Here is an 18,920-nt window from a genome sequence, read left to right as displayed (position 1 = left end):
ACTTCGCTCGCCGCCTCGCTCACCACCTCGCTCACTCACTCGCTAACCTCACTCACTCACCACCTCGCTCACTCACTCGCTAACCTCACTCACTCACCACCTCGCTCACTCACTCGCTACCCTCACCTCGCTCACTCACTCACTAACCTCACCTCACTCACTCGCTAACCTCACTCGCTAACCTCACTCGCTAACCTCTCCCATTCGCTCACCTCGCTCGGGTTGCATACACACACAGCCTACACATAGCACACACATAGCATACATACACATATCATATGTAAATAGCATGCACATATAACATATACACGCAGCATATACACACGCAGCATATACACACGCAGCGTATACACACGCAGCATATACACACGCAGCATATACACACGCAGCATATATACACGCAGCATATATACACGCAGCATATACACACGCAGCATATACACACGCAGCATATACACACGCAGCATATACACACGCAGCATATACACACGCAGCATATACACACGCAGCATATACACACGCAGCATATATACACGCAGCATATACACACGCAGCATATACACACGCAGCATATACACACGCAGCATATACACACGCAGCATATACACACGCAGCATATACACACGCAGCATATACACACGCAGCGCATACACACATACCGCAATACACACACACCGCAATACACACACTGCAATGCACACATACCGCATACACACACGCAACATATACATACACACCATAAACACACGCAGCATATACACACGCAGCATATACACGTATGCCATATACACGCAGCATATACACGTATGGCATATACACAAAGCACACCGGGCCTGGCGGCCACACTAACAGGAGAGGGGCCCGAGCAAGGCCATGCCCAGCCCAGTGCACGCAGCTCACGCAGTGCGCAGGCGGTGCAACTGCACCGAAGCGCCCCCCCCACCTCCCCAGGGTGGAGAGGCCACCCAGGTGGAGAGGCCCCCCCAGGTGCCCGGGCTAAGAAGAAGGACACTGGGCAGGGGTGGAGCCCATCTCAATTCTCGTCCCATGCCAACCATGCCACCCTCTAGGCCCCTGTGTGTGTCTGGGTCTTTTTGTGAGTCTGTGGGTCTCTGTGAGTCTGTGTGAATTTATAGATTTGTCTGACTGAGTCTGTACATCACTGTGTGAGTCTGTGGGTTTCTGTGCGAGTCTGCGGGTGTCTATGCATTTGGAACGTCTTTCGCACCATACTGAACCAAACGTGCTAATCGGAGGTGCGGGGGAAGGACAACGAGCTAAACACAAACATCGGTTATCCGTGTGAGTTTATCGGTGTCTGTGGGTCTCTGTGTGAGTCTGTGGTTCCCTGTGTGAGTCTGTGGGTCTCTATCAAATTGAAGAACAAGATGATTCTCATTTCGCATCCTTGGATGTTTGGCTTCCATTCAGCCATCTCACTCCCGTCAACTCTTCCTGTAGTCATTGCAACCAGTCCAGTCGGTGCAACCAATCCAATCAGTGCAACCACTGCAACCAGTGCAACCAGTCCAATCAGTGCAGCCAGTTCAACCAGTGCAATTAACCGTCTCTGAGAAGCGTCCCATGTTTCAAGGAACGTGTGGAGACCATGGAGCCAGGAGGCACAGCTCACGGCAACGGTGCACCAGGTGGTGGCGGCGGTGGTGGCGGCGGTGGTGGTGGTAGTGTTAGAGGTAGTGGTGTTGGTAGTGTTGTGGTATTGTTTGTGGTGGTGATAGTGGCGATATTGGTAGCGGTAGTGACAGTGGAGGGAGTGTTAGCGGTAGTGACAGTGGAGGGAGTGTTAGTGGTAGTGTTAGTCATAATAGTGTTTGTGGTGGTAGCGGTGGTGGCAGTGTTGGTGGTATTAGTGGTGGTAGTGTTAGTGGTAATGTTAGGGATGGTGATGGTGGTAGTGTTAGCGGTAGTGGTGGAAGTGTTCATAGTGGTGGTAGTCTTGGCGGTGGTGGTGGCAGTGGTGGTGGTAGTGGTGGTGGTAGTGGTGGTGGTAGTGTTAGCGCTCGTGGCAGTGGTGGTGTTGTTAGCGGCGGTGGTGGTGGTAGTGGTAGTAGTGGTGTTAGCGGTGGTGGTGGTAGTGGTAGTAGTGGTGTTAGCGGTGGTGGTGGTAGTGGTAGTAGTGGTGTTAGCGGCGGTGGTGGTAGTGGTAGTAGTGGTGTTAGCGGTGGTGGTGGTAGTGGTAGTAGTGGTGTTAGCGGCGGTGGTGGTAGTGGTAGTAGTGGTGTTAGCGGTGGTGGTGGTAGTGGTAGTAGTGGTGTTTAGCGGCGGTGGTGGTAGTGGTAGTAGTGGTGTTAGCGGTGGTGGTGGTAGTGGTAGTAGTGGTGTTAGCGGCGGTGGTGGTAGTGGTAGTAGTGGTGTTAGCGGCGGTGGTGGTAGTGGTAGTAGTGGTGTTAGCGGTGGTGGTGGTAGTGGTAGTAGTGGTGTTAGCGGCGGTGGTGGTAGTGGTAGTAGTGGTGTTAGCGGCGGTGGTGGTAGTGGTAGTAGTGGTGTTAGCGGTGGTGGTGGTAGTGGTAGTAGTGGTGTTAGCGGCGGTGGTGGTAGTGGTAGTAGTGGTGTTAGCGGTGGTGGTGGTAGTGGTAGTAGTGGTGTTAGCGGCGGTGGTGGTAGTGGTAGTAGTGGTGTTAGCGGCGGTGGTGGTAGTGGTAGTAGTGGTGTTAGCGGTGGTGGTGGTAGTGGTAGTAGTGGTGTTAGCGGCGGTGGTGGTAGTGGTAGTAGTGGTGTTAGCGGTGGTGGTGGTAGTGGTAGTAGTGGTGTTTAGCGGTGGTGGTGGTAGTGGTAGTAGTGGTGTTAGCGGTGGTGGTGGTAGTGGTAGTAGTGGTGTTTAGCGGTGGTGGTGGTAGTGGTAGTAGTGGTGTTAGCGGTGGTGGTGGTAGTGGTAGTAGTGGTGTTAGCGGTGGTGGTGGTAGTGGTAGTAGTGGTGTTTAGCGGTGGTGGTGGTAGTGGTAGTAGTGGTGTTTAGCGGTGGTGGTGGTAGTGGTAGTAGTGGTGTTAGCGGTGGTGGTGGTAGTGGTAGTAGTGGTGTTAGCGGCGGTGGTGGTAGTGGTAGTAGTGGTGTTAGCGGTGGTGGTGGTAGTGGTAGTAGTGGTGTTTAGCGGTGGTGGTGGTAGTGGTAGTAGTGGTGTTAGCGGTGGTGGTGGTAGTGGTAGTAGTGGTGTTTAGCGGTGGTGGTGGTAGTGGTAGTAGTGGTGTTTAGCGGTGGTGGTGGTAGTGGTAGTAGTGGTGTTAGCGGCGGTGGTGGTAGTGGTAGTAGTGGTGTTAGCGGCGGTGGTGGTAGTGGTAGTAGTGGTGTTTAGCGGTGGTGGTGGTAGTGGTAGTAGTGGTGTTAGCGGCGGTGGTGGTAGTGGTAGTAGTGGTGTTAGCGGCGGTGGTGGTAGTGGTAGTAGTGGTGTTTAGCGGTGGTGGTGGTAGTGGTAGTAGTGGTGTTAGCGGTGGTGGTGGTAGTGGTAGTAGTGGTGTTAGCGGCGGTGGTGGTAGTGGTAGTAGTGGTGTTAGCGGCGGTGGTGGTAGTGGTAGTAGTGGTGTTTAGCGGTGGTGGTGGTAGTGGTAGTAGTGGTGTTAGCGGCGGTGGTGGTAGTGGTAGTAGTGGTGTTTAGCGGCGGTGGTGGTAGTGGTAGTAGTGGTGTTAGCGGCGGTGGTGGTAGTGGTAGTAGTGGTGTTTAGCGGTGGTGGTGGTAGTGGTAGTAGTGGTGTTTAGCGGTGGTGGTGGTAGTGGTGTTGGTGTTGTTAGCGGTGGCGGTGGTGTTTAGCGGTGGTGGTTGTCTTAGCTGTGGTGGTGTTAGTGGTAGTGTTAGCGGTGGTGGTAGTGTTAATGATGGCGGTGGTTGTGGCAGTGGTGGTGTTAGTGGCGGTGGTAGTGTTAGCAATGGTGGTGGTGTTAGTGGAGGTGATAGTGTTAGTGGCGGTGGTAGTGTTAGTGGTAGTGTTAGCGATGGTGGTAGTGTTAGCGATGGTGGTAGTGTTAGCGATGGTGGTAGTGTTAGCGATGGTGGTAGTGTTAGCGATGGTGGTAGTGTTAGCGGTGGTGGTGTTAGTGGTAGTGTTAGTGATGGTGGTAGTGTTAGCGATGGTGGTAGTGTTAGCGGTGGTGGTGTTAGTGGTAGTGTTAGTGATGGTGGTAGTGTTAGCGATGGTGGTAGTGTTAGCGGTGGTGGTAGTGTTAGTGATGGTGGTAGTGTTAGCGATGGTGGTAGTGTTAGCGATGGTGGTGTTAGTGGTAGTGTTAGTGATGGTGGTAGTGTTAGCGATGGTGGTAGTGTTAGCGATGGTGGTAGTGTTAGCGATGGTGGTAGTGTTAGCGATGGTGGTAGTGTTAGCGGTGGTGGTGTTAGTGGTAGTGTTAGTGATGGTGGTAGTGTTAGCGATGGTGGTAGTGTTAGCGATGGTGGTAGTGTTAGTGATGGTGGTAGTGTTAGCGATGGTGGTAGTGTTAGCGATGGTGGTGTTAGTGGTAGTGTTAGTGATGGTGGTAGTGTTAGCGATGGTGGTAGTGTTAGCGATGGTGGTAGTGTTAGCGATGGTGGTAGTGTTAGCGATGGTGGTAGTGTTAGCGGTGGTGGTGTTAGTGGTAGTGTTAGTGATGGTGGTAGTGTTAGCGATGGTGGTAGTGTTAGCGATGGTGGTAGTGTTAGCGATGGTGGTAGTGTTAGCGATGGTGGTAGTGTTAGCGATGGTGGTAGTGTTAGCGATGGTGGTGGTGTTAGTGGTAGTGTTAGCGATGGTGGTAGTGTTAGTGGTAGTGTTAGTGATGGTGGTGGTGTTAGTGGTAGTGTTAGCGATGGTGGTGGTGTTAGTGGTAGTGTTAGTGGTGGTAGTGTTAGCGATGGTGGTAGTGTTAGTGATGGTGGTAGTGTTAGTGATGGTGGTAGTGTTAGTGGTAGTGTTAGCGATGGTGGTGTTAGTGGTAGTGTTAGTGATGGTGGTAGTGTTAGCGATGGTGGTAGTGTTAGTGGTAGTGTTAGCGATGGTGGTGTTAGTGGTAGTGTTAGCGATGGTGGTAGTGTTAGCGATGGTGGTAGTGTTAGCGATGGTGGTGTTAGTGGTAGTGTTAGTGATGGTGGTGGTGTTAGTGGTAGTGTTAGCGATGGTGGTGGTGTTAGTGGTAGTGTTAGTGGTGGTAGTGTTAGCGATGGTGGTAGTGTTAGTGATGGTGGTAGTGTTAGTGATGGTGGTAGTGTTAGTGGTAGTGTTAGCGATGGTGGTGTTAGTGGTAGTGTTAGTGATGGTGGTGGTGTTAGTGGTAGTGTTAGCGATGGTGGTGGTGTTAGTGGTAGTGTTAGTGGTGGTAGTGTTAGCGATGGTGGTAGTGTTAGCGATGGTGGTAGTGTTAGCGATGGTGGTAGTGTTAGTGGTAGTGTTAGCGATGGTGGTAGTGTTAGTGGTAGTGTTAGTGATGGTGGTGGTGTTAGTGGTAGTGTTAGCGATGGTGGTGGTGTTAGTGGTAGTGTTAGTGGTGGTAGTGTTAGCGATGGTGGTAGTGTTAGCGATGGTGGTAGTGTTAGCGATGGTGGTAGTGTTAGTGGTAGTGTTAGCGATGGTGGTGTTAGTGGTAGTGTTAGTGATGGTGGTGGTGTTAGTGGTAGTGTTAGCGATGGTGGTGGTGTTAGTGGTAGTGTTAGCGATGGTGGTGGTGTTAGTGGTAGTGTTAGCGATGGTGGTGGTGTTAGTGGTAGTGTTAGCGATGGTGGTGGTGTTAGTGGTAGTGTTAGCGATGGTGGTGGTGTTAGTGGTAGTGTTAGTGGTAGTGTTAGTGATGGTGGTGGTGTTAGTGGTAGTGTTAGCGATGGTGGTGGTGTTAGTGGTAGTGTTAGTGGTAGTGTTAGTGATGGTGGTGGTGTTAGTGGTAGTGTTAGTGATGGTGGTGTTAGTGGTAGTGTTAGCGATGGTGGTGGTGTTAGTGGTAGTGTTAGTGGTAGTGTTAGTGATGGTGGTGGTGTTAGTGGTAGTGTTAGCGATGGTGGTGGTGTTAGTGGTAGTGTTAGCGATGGTGGTGGTGTTAGTGGTAGTGTTAGTGGTAGTGTTAGTGATGGTGGTGGTGTTAGTGGTAGTGTTAGCGATGGTGGTGGTGTTAGTGGTAGTGTTAGTGGTAGTGTTAGTGATGGTGGTGGTGTTAGTGGTAGTGTTAGTGATGGTGGTGTTAGTGGTAGTGTTAGCGATGGTGGTGGTGTTAGTGGTAGTGTTAGCGATGGTGGTAGTGTTAGCGATGGTGGTGTTAGTGGTAGTGTTAGTGATGGTGGTGGTGTTAGTGGTAGTGTTAGCGATGGTGGTAGTGTTAGCGATGGTGGTGTTAGTGGTAGTGTTAGTGATGGTGGTGTTAGTGGTAGTGTTAGTGATGGTGGTGGTGTTAGTGGTAGTGTTAGCGATGGTGGTGGTGTTAGTGGTAGTGTTAGCGATGGTGGTAGTGTTAGCGATGGTGGTAGTGTTAGTGGTAGTGTTAGCGATGGTGGTAGTGTTAGCGATGGTGGTGTTAGTGGTAGTGTTAGTGATGGTGGTGTTAGTGGTAGTGTTAGTGATGGTGGTGTTAGTGGTAGTGTTAGTGATGGTGGTAGTGTTAGTGGTGGTGTTAGCGATGGTGGTAGTGTTAGTGATGGTGGTGGTGTTAGTGGTAGTGTTAGCGATGGTGGTGGTGTTAGTGGTAGTGTTAGTGGTGGTAGTGTTAGTGGTGGTAGTGTTAGTGGTGGTGGTAGTGTTAGCGGTGGTGGCGGCGCCATGAGAGACCCCCCGGCGGTCCCCCGTCGTGATGAGTCTCTGCGCACCTTGTTCTCGTTGATCTGCTCCATCAGTGCTGTTGCTGAAGGACCGCGAGACTAACAGGTCCCGAGGCTTCGCTTTCGTCACTTTTGAGAATCCCGACGATGCCAAAGACGCCGCCAAAGACCTGAACGGAAAAGTACGTCTCGCCGTCGATTTCACTCTCTCGTCCGTCGTCCGTCTCCGTCGTTCAAACAACGCTTCGGCGCGTGGATGACCTCCGTCCGTCTCTCACCCCCCCCACCCGCCCCTGCCCCTCACCACCCCCTCCCCCTCCTCCGGACGCGGTGGTTGGAAGGCGCCACGTTCGGGCGTGGGATGCCCTACGGAACCGTTGTAGCCGGCCAGTCCGTCCATTGTTCCGCTCCGGCCTTGCCTGCCCGTTGGCGACGAGGCGATGGGGCGGGGGGGTGTCTCCCACCAGGGGGTCTGCCGTTGACGGCCACTCGAAAACGACGACAACGTCGGTAGAACGTCGGTGGAACGTCGGTGGTTCTCATTTAATCGGCGTCTCCGGGTCACTGTCTCGCCCCCGCAGTTGTGTTCCCGCCGACCGCGTGAACTCGTTTCAAGCGTCTCGTGTCCATTCCGAAATCCTGTTGTCGTCTCGCTCGCAAACGTCCGGCGAACGTCGAAGCGGAGCTCGCCCCACCCGTTGATGCCTTCGGAAGCCGTACCCTGCGTGGGACAATTGAAATTGCTCATTTAAGAAATATATTTTCCGTCGGACGTCTCTTAATTCTCTTGGTTCACGATGTCCCGAGTCTCTCAATTGTCATGGTTCTTGACATCCCAAAGGTCTCAATTCTCTTGGTCCATGGCCTGCCAAGTCTCTCAATTGTCATGGTTCACGACATCCCAAGCCTCTCAATTCTCTTGGTTCATGACGTCCAAAGTCTCTCAGTTTTCTTGGTCCATGGCGTCCCAAGCGTCTCAATTCTCTTGGTCCATGACATGCCAAGTGTCTCTCAATTCTCTTGGTCCATGACATGCCAAGTGTCTCTCAATTCTCTTGGTCCATGGCGTCTCAAGCCTCTCAATTCTCTTGGTCAATGGCGTCTCAAGCCTCTCAATTCTCTTGGTCCATGACATGCCATGTCTCTCAATTCTCTTGGTCCATGGCGTCCCAAGTGTCTCAATTCTCATGGTCCATGGCGTCTCAAAGTGTCTCAATTCTCGTGATCAATGGGATCCCAAGCATCTCAATCCTTTTGGTCCATGATGTCCCATGTCTCTCAGTTTTCTTGGTCCATGACGTCTCAAAGTCTCTCAATTCTCTTGGTCCATGGTGTTCCAAGGGTCTCTCAATTATCTTGGTCCACGGCATCCCAAGTGTCTCAATTCTCATGGTTCATGATGTCCAAAGTCTCTCAATTATCTTTATCCATGACGTCCCAATCGTCTCAATTATCTTGGTCTATGACGTCCCAAGCTTCTCTCAATCCTCTTGGTCCATGACGTCCCAAGGGTCTCTCAATCCTCTTGGTCCATGACGTCCCAAGGGTCTCTCAATCCTCTTGGTCCATGACGTCCCAAGGGTCTCTCAATCCTCTCTTGGTCCATGATGTCCCAAGTGTCTCTCAATTCTCATGGTCCATGATGTCCAAAAGCCTCTCAATTCTCATGGCCCACGGCATCCCAAGTGTCTTTCAATTCTCTTGGTCCATGGTGTTCCAAGGGTCTCTCAATTATCTTGGTCCATGGCATCCCAAGCTTCTCAATTATCATGGTCCATGATGTCCAAAGTCTCTCAATTCTCATGGTTCATGGCGTCCCAAAGCGTCTCAATTCTCATGGTCCATGATGTTCCAAAGCGTCTCAATTCTCGTGATCAATGGGATCCCAAGTGTCTTTCAATTCTCTTGGTCCATGACATCCCAATCGTCTCAATCCTCTTGGTCCATGACGTCCAAAGCGTCTTTCAATTCTCATGGTCCATGACGTCCCAAGCGTCTTTCAATTCTCTTGGTCCATGATGTTCAAAGCTTCTCAATTCTCTTGGTCCATGGCATCCCAAGCGTCTCTCAATTCCTAAGGATCGCAATTTCCCAAAACGTGGCTCCTGCTGACCCATTTGAATTCATTTCCCAAAGGGTCACACCTGCCTCGCCCGGATGCTTCCGGTTCATTCTCGATCCGGCCAGGTTCAGCCACCGCCATGGTCGCCGCCACCGTCGCTAAACGAACGGCAGCTGACCGTCTCTGCACCCTAACCCATTCCCAGACGTCTGCAAGACGCAGGGTGGGGTGGGCTCCCGTTCACCGTCATATCTCGGAACACGCAAAGCGGCTCAGCGTTGATTTTTACCCGGAAAGGCGTAGTAGTAGTCGTAGTAGCGCCATCGAGATTGTACAAACTCCCCTCCCTTTTACTCTTGAGAATGGGGAGATCATACAAACTCCACTCTGTAGAACAGGAGGAGATCACACAAACTCCACTCACTCACTCTGTAGAACAGGGGGAGATCACACAAACTCCACTCACTCACTCTGTAGAACAGGGGGAGATCACACAAACTCCACTCACTCACTCTGTAGAACAGGGGGAGATCATACAAACTCCACTCACTCACTCTGTAGAACAGGGGGAGATCACACAAACTCCACTCACTCACTCTGTAGAACAGGGGGAGATCACACAAACTCCACTCACTCACTCTGTAGAACAGGGGGAGATCACACAAACTCCACTCCCTCTGTAGAACAGGGGGAGATCATACAAACTGCACTCTGTAGAACACGGGGAGATCATACAAACCCCACTCACTCTGTAGAACAGGGGGAGATCACACAAACTCCACTCCCTCACTCTGTAGAACAGGGGGAGATCATACAAACCCCACTCACTCTGTAGAACAGGGGGAGATCACACAAACTCCACTCCCTCACTCTGTAGAACAGGGGGAGATCATACAAACCCCACTCACTCTGTAGAACAGGGGGAGATCACACAAACTCCACTCCCTCACTCTGTAGAACAGGGGGAGATCATACAAACCCCACTCACTCTGTAGAACAGGGGGAGATCATACAAACTCCACTCACTCTGTAGAACAGGGGGAGATCACACAAACTCCACTCCCTCACTCTGTAGAACACGGGGAGATCACACAAACTCCACTCCCTCACTCTGTAGAACACGGGGAGATCACACAAACTCCACTCACTCATCATCTCAACTCGCAAAACCCATCCATCCAGTTCACCATGGAAGTGGAGGTTGATAGGACTCTCCCATTTCCTGATATTTTGCTTGGGTGCGACCGAAACGGTAAAATAACACACAGCATTTACCGAATGCAGTCACACCATCACCCCGCAGGAAATCCTCTCTCATCAAGACGCTCGTACATCGGGCAAACAAAGTGTCAGGTGGTGAAAGTCTGTGGAGTGAGTGGGTGAAAGTCTGAGGAGTGAGATTAAACACGTTAAAGAAGCGCTGCAATTGAACGGTTACAATGATGCACAAATCAACAAGACGCTGAATGGCAAAACCCAATCAAATAGCACAAGCGTTGAAACCTGATAAAGCAATTACAACGATTAAAATACCGTACATTGCGGGAGTAACTGATAAACTAGCCACATTTTAAAAAAAAAACCCATCGGAGTGAGACTTAGCATGGTACATAAAATACAAAAACTAATATCTGGTACTACATATGTATTACAGAAGCTATAAACAGAAGGTGTGTACCGGATTAATTGCTCCTGCGGAAAATGCTGTGTTGGTCAGGCGGGACAAATGATCAGCGCGAGACTAAACGAACACCAAAGGAATATTAAATACTCCCAAACACAGCTGTCGGTGAGTGGCAGAACACGCGTGCCAACGAGGACACCCAATTGATTTTGATAATATAGAAGTTCTGTGCAAAACAGATTACTAGTGGCCAAGACTAATTAGAGAATCTATTGAAATTGAGAGAAATAACAATTGTGTAAACCGTTGTGGCAGCTGCAGGCGTAGTGCTGCTTTGAAACGGAGTATCAAGTGATTCTACCGCTCTGCTTAGCTGCATGCCAAAATCTCGTGGTGATTTACTGTGAGCAGCCAATGACAGGACGGACAGTCCCCGGTTATGGAAGGGGGGGTTAGGTTCCCAGGGACGATCCGAATTTTCCGTATGTCGGAAACTGAACAATTTCCCCCCAGAATCAAGATGAGATCCCCATTTGCCTGAATCCTCGTGTAGCTCGATTGAGGCGTGAAGCTGCCCCCCGGCCTTGCGCCTCCTCCCTTCCTCCACGGTATTCATCCGCAACCCCCACCCCCCTCCACGCCGCACGACTTGCCGCGCGTTGAAATTGTTTTGACGCCGTTTACGGGAGCATTTCCGCCGGGTGGGATTTCCCGTGAGTCGCGTCTTCCGCAACCCGGGGACTGTCCGTCTTGCGATTTTATTACTTTTACACCCAAATACGTCAGGATGTGCATGCATGGTGTGCGTGCATCACGCACGCGCATTGTGCATGCACATTATGTTTAACACGTAGGCTTTCGCGACCAATATTTTTCATGAAGGGAGATCATACAAACTACACTCACTCTATCGAACAGGGGGAGATCATACAAACTCCACTCACTGTAGAACAGGGGGAGATCACACAAACTCCACTCACTCTGTAGAACAGGGGGAGATCATACAAACTCCACTCACTCTGTAGAACAGGGGGAGATCACGCAAACAAACTCCACTCACTCACTGTGTAGAACAGGGGGCGTTCACCCAAACTCCACTCACTCACTCTGTAGAACAGGGGGAGATCACACAAACTCCACTCACTCACTCTGTAGAACAGGGGGAGATCACACAAACGCCACTCACTCACTGTGTAGAACAGGGGGAGATCACACAAACTCCACTCACTCACTGTGTAGAACAGGGGGAGATCACACAAACTACACTCACTCACTCTGTAGAACAGGGGGAGATCACACAAACTCCACTCTGTAGAACAGGGGGAGATCACACAAACTCCACTCACTCTATAGAACAGGGGGAGATCACACAAACTACACTCACTCACTCTGTAGAACAGGGGGAGATCATACAAACTCCACTCACTCTGTAGAACAGGGGGAGATCACACAAACTCCACTCACTCTGTAGAACAGGGGGAGATCACACAAACTCCACTCTATAGAACAGGGGGAGATCACACAAACTACACTCACTCACTCTGTAGAACAGGGGGAGATCATACAAACTCCACTCACTCACTGTGTAGAACAGGGGGAGATCACACAAACTCCACTCACTCTGTAGAACAGGGGGAGATCGTACAAACGGGTCTGAAATCAAACCCAGGCGCGGTACTTGCTGTGAGGCACAAGCGTCATCATCGCAGGGCCACCGCCCAGCGGTTGGGAGACTCGACACGGGGATGCACAGATACCCAGCCTGGTGGCTGGTAGCGGTGGTGGTGGTGGTGGTGTTGGTGATGGTGGTGGTTGTTGGTAGCGGTGGTGGTGGTGGTGGTGGTCTGCGGGTACTGGAGTGTGTGAATCTCTGCTGTAGCGGCTTAGTCTCGGGGGAGATTGGCTGGGACTGCCCTCGGCAGACTCGGCCCTCAACGGAGTGAGCCGGTGTGTTCAGCACCAGACTCCCGCTGGGAGACGGAGGTGAACCCGGCAGAGGTCCCGAGTTTGATTCCCGGTCCTGGGGCCTCCGCTTGGTCGACGTGGCTATAAACGAGCGCCTGGTGCGGGCTCTGGTCAACATTGCCACTAGGGGGGGGGGGAGACAAAGGTGGCTGGGAGGCCGGGCCTGGTGCAGGCTTCCCTAACCCCCTCTTGTGAGCTGTGCCGGCCTTCATAGGCGCTGCTCGCTGTAACAGCACTTGCCCCACGAGTCTGTGTAGGCTACACGGGGGACCTGTGTGTGTGGTCGCTGCCCACCAAACCCCCTCTGTTAGCCCTGCCGGCCTTCACAGGCGCCGCTGCAGCACTTGCCCACCAATAGTCTGTGCCAAGGCTACACGGGGGACCTTTGTCTGTTGTGCGTGCGGTCTTTGCCCGGCAGTCCCTGGATGGCCGCAGCATCACCGTGGAGCAAGCCACCGGCCGCCCCACCGACTGGGCCGGTAACGGCGGCGGCAGCGGCGGCGGCGGTTACAGCGGAGGAGGCGGCGGCGGTTACAGCGGAGGCGGCGGCGGATACGGAGGTGGCGGGTGGCGGATACGGGGGAGGAGGCGGCGGATACGGGGGAGGAGGTGGCGGATACGGGGACTACAGCCGCTCCCGTGGCAGCAGTGGCGGCGGCGGTGGATACCGGCGCGGAGGAGGGGACGACGATCGCAGCCAGGGTGAGTTGTGGCACGTGGGGGTGGTGACGCGTGGGGGGTGGTGACGCGTGGGGGGGGTGACGCGTGGGGGGTGGTGACGCGTGGGGGGTGGTGACGCGTGGGGGGTGGTGACGCGTGGGGGGTGGTGACGCGTGGGGGGTGGTGACGCGTGGGGGGGGGGCGACGCGTGGGGGGCCGGATGGTTAACGACGAGTCTGGGTTTCTGTGAGACTCTGCGTGAGTCTGGACGTTTGCGCGAGTGAGTCCGTGGGTGATTCGGTGAGTGAGTGAGCGAGCGAGCAAGTGAGTAGGTGGGGAACGAGCGACTGGGTGAGTCGGCGAGCAGGCAGGCAGGCGGGCGAGCGAGCTCACGAGTGGGCAAGCAGATGAGCGAGGCCCGCCCCCTTGCCGCGCTGGAGAAGCTCGTGCGAGATGCAAAGAGCGATGCCGTCTGCAGCTTAGCCGCTCGTGTGGGCCGAAGTTCCCGCTGCCGGGGTTCACCCGTGGCGGCGGTGGGGTCAAGGGGCGGCGGGGTCAAGGGGCGGCGGGGTCAAGGGGCGGCGGGGTCAAGGGGCGGCGGGGTCAAGGGCGACCCAACGGAGACCTCGGCGACGGAGCGGGCGGAAGATGACGTCAACGTGACGACGGTTGTGGAGGCCACAGAAGGGGGAGGTCGCCAGTCCGTCGTGGCCTCCGTGCCGCTGGAGCCTGATCCCTCCTCTCTCGTCATCGGACCGTGCGGGTTGGCGGCTGCCCGTGTGTCAGTCTCCCCCCACGTATGGAGACAACAGAAAAAAAAACGATGTTTACCCCCTTTGTGGCAATGAGACGGCAGGTGTGCTGAGATGTTCAAACAGCAAACGGAGTCGAGTTACTGCGTGTTCACCACACACAGTCCTTGCGGTGAAAATACAAACAACTAAACGCGCTCCGGTATTATCTGGGCGTTGTCCTTGAAACTGTTTGGCCTGCACCATCAGGGCCGAGTCTCACTACCACCGCCACCACCACCCACCCACCACCACCCACCCACCACCATCGCCACCACCATCGCCACCACCACCACCCACCACTACTTTGGTCGGACCAGAGAACAACGGAAGGTTTCGCTGATTAAGAACGGAATCGTCGGCCACCACTCCGGACTCTCCGTGGACATCAACGACCGCCTCGTGACCGTCCGTCCGAGGCTTGCGAACAACCAAATGGCCGCGCTTGTCCTGTCCACCGCCGGGAACAAATACTTTTACCCGCATCCCGGCAAACGGACTCCTACCCCGTCAGAAGAAACCCTCCCAGAGTCGCACGACGTGCGGCCCGTGCAGAGGCACGACAGACGGTGCTGTTCACGGTACGGCGAGCTCAAGCGACATGCCGGGAACAAACGCAAACCGGTTTTACACGCGCCTCTTTGTCCACCCTTGACAAAGAGCCTCCGACTCTGTGAACCGTCACGCCCCCCCCCCCTCCGGCTGATTCTGTCAAAAAACGATCGATCGCCCCCGGGCAAGTTGACGAGGGCCACCGCCACTGCTGCGTGACGCGGTGCTCGGCAGCAGCGGTGCGGTAAACGGAAACCCTTGGGAGGTGGATACCTGGGGCGGCGGGGTGGGTGGGTGGGTGGGTGGCTGGCTGGCTGGGTGGGTGGCTGGCTGGGTGGGTGGGTGGCTGGCTGGGTGGGTGGGTGGATGGCTGGGTGGGTGGGTGGGTGGATGGCTGGGTGGGTGGGTGGGTGGATGGCTGGGTGGGTGGCTGGCTGGGTGGGTGGCTGGCTGGCTGGGTGGGTGGCTGGCTGGGTGGGTGGCTGGCTGGGTGGGTTGGTGGGTGGCTGCGTGGGTGGGTGGCTGGGTGGGTGGGTGGCTGGCTGGGTGGGTGGCTGGCTGGGTGGGTGGCTGCGTGAGTGGGTGGCTGCGTGGGTGGGTGGCTGGGTGGGTGGGTGGCTGGGTGGGTGGCTGGGTGGCTGGGTGGGTGGCTGGGTGGGTGGCTGGGTGGGTGGGTGGGTGGCTGGGTGGGTGGCTGGGTGGGTGGCTGGGTGGGTGGCTGGGTGGGTGGGTGGCTGGGTGGGTGGCTGCGTGGGTGGCTGGGTGGGTGGCTGGGTGGGTGGCTGGGTGAGGTTGAACAGGGCTGCGTCATTGTGCCCACCTCGCAAAGCCGATCCTCCACCTCGCAGGCAAAAGAAAATCTGCCTCGGGGGAGTCCAAATTCCTGTCCAGAACAGACGGGGAAAGAATCTTCTCCCCCGACAGAGTCATGGCACAAAGAGCAAAGTCTCCACCACTGCCGTCGTGGGGCTCCTCCGGGCATGCCGATGACAATGCCATCGCTGCCCGCTCGGAGGAAGAGCCGCAGTGCATCCTGGATGCCTTCGCAAAGGCATCGCAAGCTCCTGTGTATGGCAACGCCGTCAACCCCCTTATCATCGGTGCCCTACCTTATTAGAGACCATCTCAGACCTTATTGGTCACCCCGTGGCCCTTATAAGTTCAAGTTCATTTATTAGGTATAGCCCTGTGAGCCATTCGGCTCTTGAATCGGGTGCAACCGCAACAAACAAAAAAACAAAAACATGAACAAGAAAGAAGAAAGCATCTTAAAGTGTCTGTGCAAACAAAAAAATCCAAGAAAAGACAGCAAAATATTGCAGAAAAAGCACCGTACACCAACACTGTGTGCAAAAATCCCAGTGGGATGCAAGTCAAACAACAACAACCACATGCCAACTAGATTAAGGCCATCAGCCTAACTCTGTACTACAACAAACAAACATGGCCAAACCGAAAAACTTTTCAAAAATCACCAAAATAAAGCCATATGAATCTCAACGTAGATCCCATCTCAAGGAGAGAAACACAAACAAATAGACAAATTATTTTATTTTCCCCGTATTGAAACGGCTGTACGCCGTATGGACCTGAGAACTCAAATTCCCTTTTACAAGAATACAGGGAACACCGTGTGGGTTGGCACGGTGTGATTCCACATTGGAGTCTATGGGAGACTTTAACATTGGAGTCTATGGGAGACTTTAACATTGGAGTCTATGGGTAGAGACTTTAACATTGGAGTCTATGGGTAGAGACTTTAACATTGGAGTCTATGGGTAGAGACTTTAACATTGGAGTCTATGGGAGACTTTAACATTGGAGTCTATGGGAGACTTTAACATTGAAGTCTATGGGAGACTTTAACATTGGAGTCTATGGGAGACTTTAACATTGGAGTCTATGGGAGACTTTGACATTGAAGTCTATGTGAGACTTTAACATTGGAGTTCATGGGAGACTTTAACATTGAGTCTATGGGAGACTTTAACATTGGAGTCTATGGTAGACTTTGACATTGAAGTCTATGGGAGACTTTAACATTGGAGTATATGGGTAGATACTTTAACATTGGAGTCTATGGATAGATACTTTAACAATGGAGTCTATGGATAGATACTTTAACAATGGAGTCTATGGGTAGATACTTTAACATTGGAGTCTATGGGTAGATACTTTAACATTGAAGGCTATGGGTAGAGACTTTGACATTGGAGTCTATGGGAGACTTTAATGGCTGTACGCCGTATGGACCTGAAAACTCAAATTTCCCCGTACCAGAATGTGGCGTTACGCCGTGTGGGTTGTGGGTAAAGACGCAAATCCTCCGCCAGCCACCACCACCAGACGACACAACGCCGGCCCCAGCGATGCGCTCTTGACGACGGCCCGCCTACCCTCGGCGGCCGTCTGTCTTCCACCCCCCCCATAAAGCCGACATCGCCGCGGGAACGCACCGCCACCACCACCCCCACCACCACCCCCCATCCCCACCGCCACCCCCCACCACCCTCATCACCGCCACCACCATCCCCACCACCACCGCCACCCTAACCGCCACAACCATCCCCATCGCCACCACCCCTCACCACCCTCACCACCACCACTACCATCCCCGCCCCCACCGCCACCAGCCACCACCACCACCATCCCCACTGCCACCACCCCCACCACCCTCACCACCACCATCTCCACCCCCCACCGGCACCCCCACCACCCCCGCCATCGCCACCGACACTCCGCCTCTGCCAGAGCCGTTGCCGGCAGAGCTTTCTTTCCGAGCGAGGACAAGGAGCCCTTCGGAGATGGCGGCGACGTGCCCAGGTCAACACAAAAATAGAACCCGGACCACGTGCGGGAGGGGGCACGCTTTGGGTGGGAGTCGCGACGGCGACGAAGAAGAAGGCCCCTCGCACGAAGTGGCGACGATCGCTCGGGAAGAGGGGGGGGGGGCACGCCGGCGGTCCTGGAGGTGGGGCGGGGGGGGGGCGGACATCGCCGGCATCGCCGACGCCGCCGGCCTCGGATGGGAGCGGCCGCCTCGTCAGGTGCCCCAACTCGGCCCCCACCCCCTCCCCCCGCGGTGCTCCCAGCTGAGACGCAGGACGACAGCGGCTGCCCCCCCCTCCCCCTCACGGAGAACAGAAGAAGCGGCCGCTCGCAAGGACGACGTGGACGTGGCGGTGAGCGTCGTCAAGATCAAGAAGCGGCCGCGTCGGCACCACCGCGCAGACCGGGGGGGGGGGGGGGGGGGGGAGGAGGGAAGCACCCCGTGGGGGAAGACCGTCCCCTGTGGGGGGGTGGGGGGGGGGTGGTTGCCACGCTCCCGACGGCAAATCGATGTTTGCCGTGCCGTGCCGCGGAGGACGATCGGCAAGGAGAGAGGCTCGCCGGCAAGAAGCCGCCCGGCCGTCACTGCGTCCCTCCCCCCCCCCCCCCACCCCCCCCCCCTTGCCCACACAGCCGCAGCATCTACACGGGGGCCCAGCAAGGAGCAGAGCTGCGGTCGCCACCAGAGCGATCGGCCACGGCGACGGTGGCGGTGGACAAGCGAGTGGGCGGGGCGAGTAAGTGTCGTCTCACCCCACCCACCACCCTAGGCTGGAGCCGTGGCAAGCGGAGTTCGTCCGGCTACGGGGAGGGGAGCCCCCCAGCGAAACGCTCGGCAGACGACAGCTCCCGCTCCTCCTCCTCCTACAGGGGAGACGGTGAGTGGCACACGCACGGGGGGAGAGAGAGAGAGAGTGGGTGGGTGACACAGAGAGTGGGTGGGTGGGTGGGTGGCATGGAGAGAGAGAGTGGGTGGGTTGCACAGAGAGAGAGAGGGTGGGTGGGTGGGGTGACACAGAGAGTGGGTGGGGTGGGTGGGGTGGCACGGAGAGAGAGAGTGGGTGGGTGGGTGGCACGGAGAGAGAGTGGGTGGGTGACACAGAGAGAGTGGGGTGGGTGGGTGGCACAGAGAGAGTGGGTGGGTGGGTGGGTGGCACGGAGAGAGAGTGGGTGGGTGACACAGAGAGAGTGGGTGGGTGGGTGGCACAGAGAGAGTGGGTGGGTGGGTGGCACGGAGAGAGAGAGTGGGTGGGTGGGTGACACAGAGAGAGTGGGTGGGTGGGTGGCACAGAGAGAGTGGGTGGGTGGGTGGGTGGCACGGAGAGAGTGTGGGTGGGTGGGTGGCACAGAGAGAGTGGGTGGGTGGGTGGGTGGGTGGGTGGGGTGGCACGGAGAGAGTGTGGGTGGGTGGGTGGCACAGAGAGAGTGGGTGGGTGGGTGGGGTGGGTGGGTGACACAGAGAGAGTGGGTGGGTGGGGTGGGTGGCACGGAGAGAGAGTGGGTGGGTGGGTGGGTGGGTGGCACGGAGAGAGTGTGGGTGGGTGGGTGGCACAGAGAGAGTGGGTGGGTGGGTGGCACAGAGAGAGTGGGTGGGTGGGTGGGTGGCACAGAGAGAGTGGGTGGGTGGGTGGCACAGAGAGAGTGGGTGGGTGGGTGGGTGGGTGACACAGAGAGTGGGTGGGTGGCACGGAGAGAGTGGGTGGGTGGGTGGCACA

The 18,920-nt window shown here is 55.1% G+C and overlaps 1 protein-coding gene across 1 annotated transcript in view; it reads left to right on the top strand.

Annotated features, from left to right (window-relative positions):
* The window catches only part of LOC144737246 (uncharacterized), a 70,022-nt gene that overhangs the window by 9,757 nt on the left and 41,345 nt on the right, over window positions 1–18,920 (top strand). The window contains 4 exon segments of the mRNA XM_078619967.1: window positions 6,798–6,904; window positions 12,792–12,938; window positions 12,940–13,075; window positions 17,976–18,143. Of these exon segments, the coding sequence (XP_078476093.1) occupies window positions 6,798–6,904; window positions 12,792–12,938; window positions 12,940–13,075; window positions 17,976–18,143 (558 nt within the window).

Source organism: Lampetra planeri, chromosome 66 (assembly GCF_965212315.1).
Source record: "Lampetra planeri chromosome 66, kcLamPlan1.2.h2, whole genome shotgun sequence".
NCBI lineage: Eukaryota > Metazoa > Chordata > Hyperoartia > Petromyzontiformes > Petromyzontidae > Lampetra > Lampetra planeri.
This window is presented reverse-complemented; position numbering and strand designations above follow the sequence as displayed.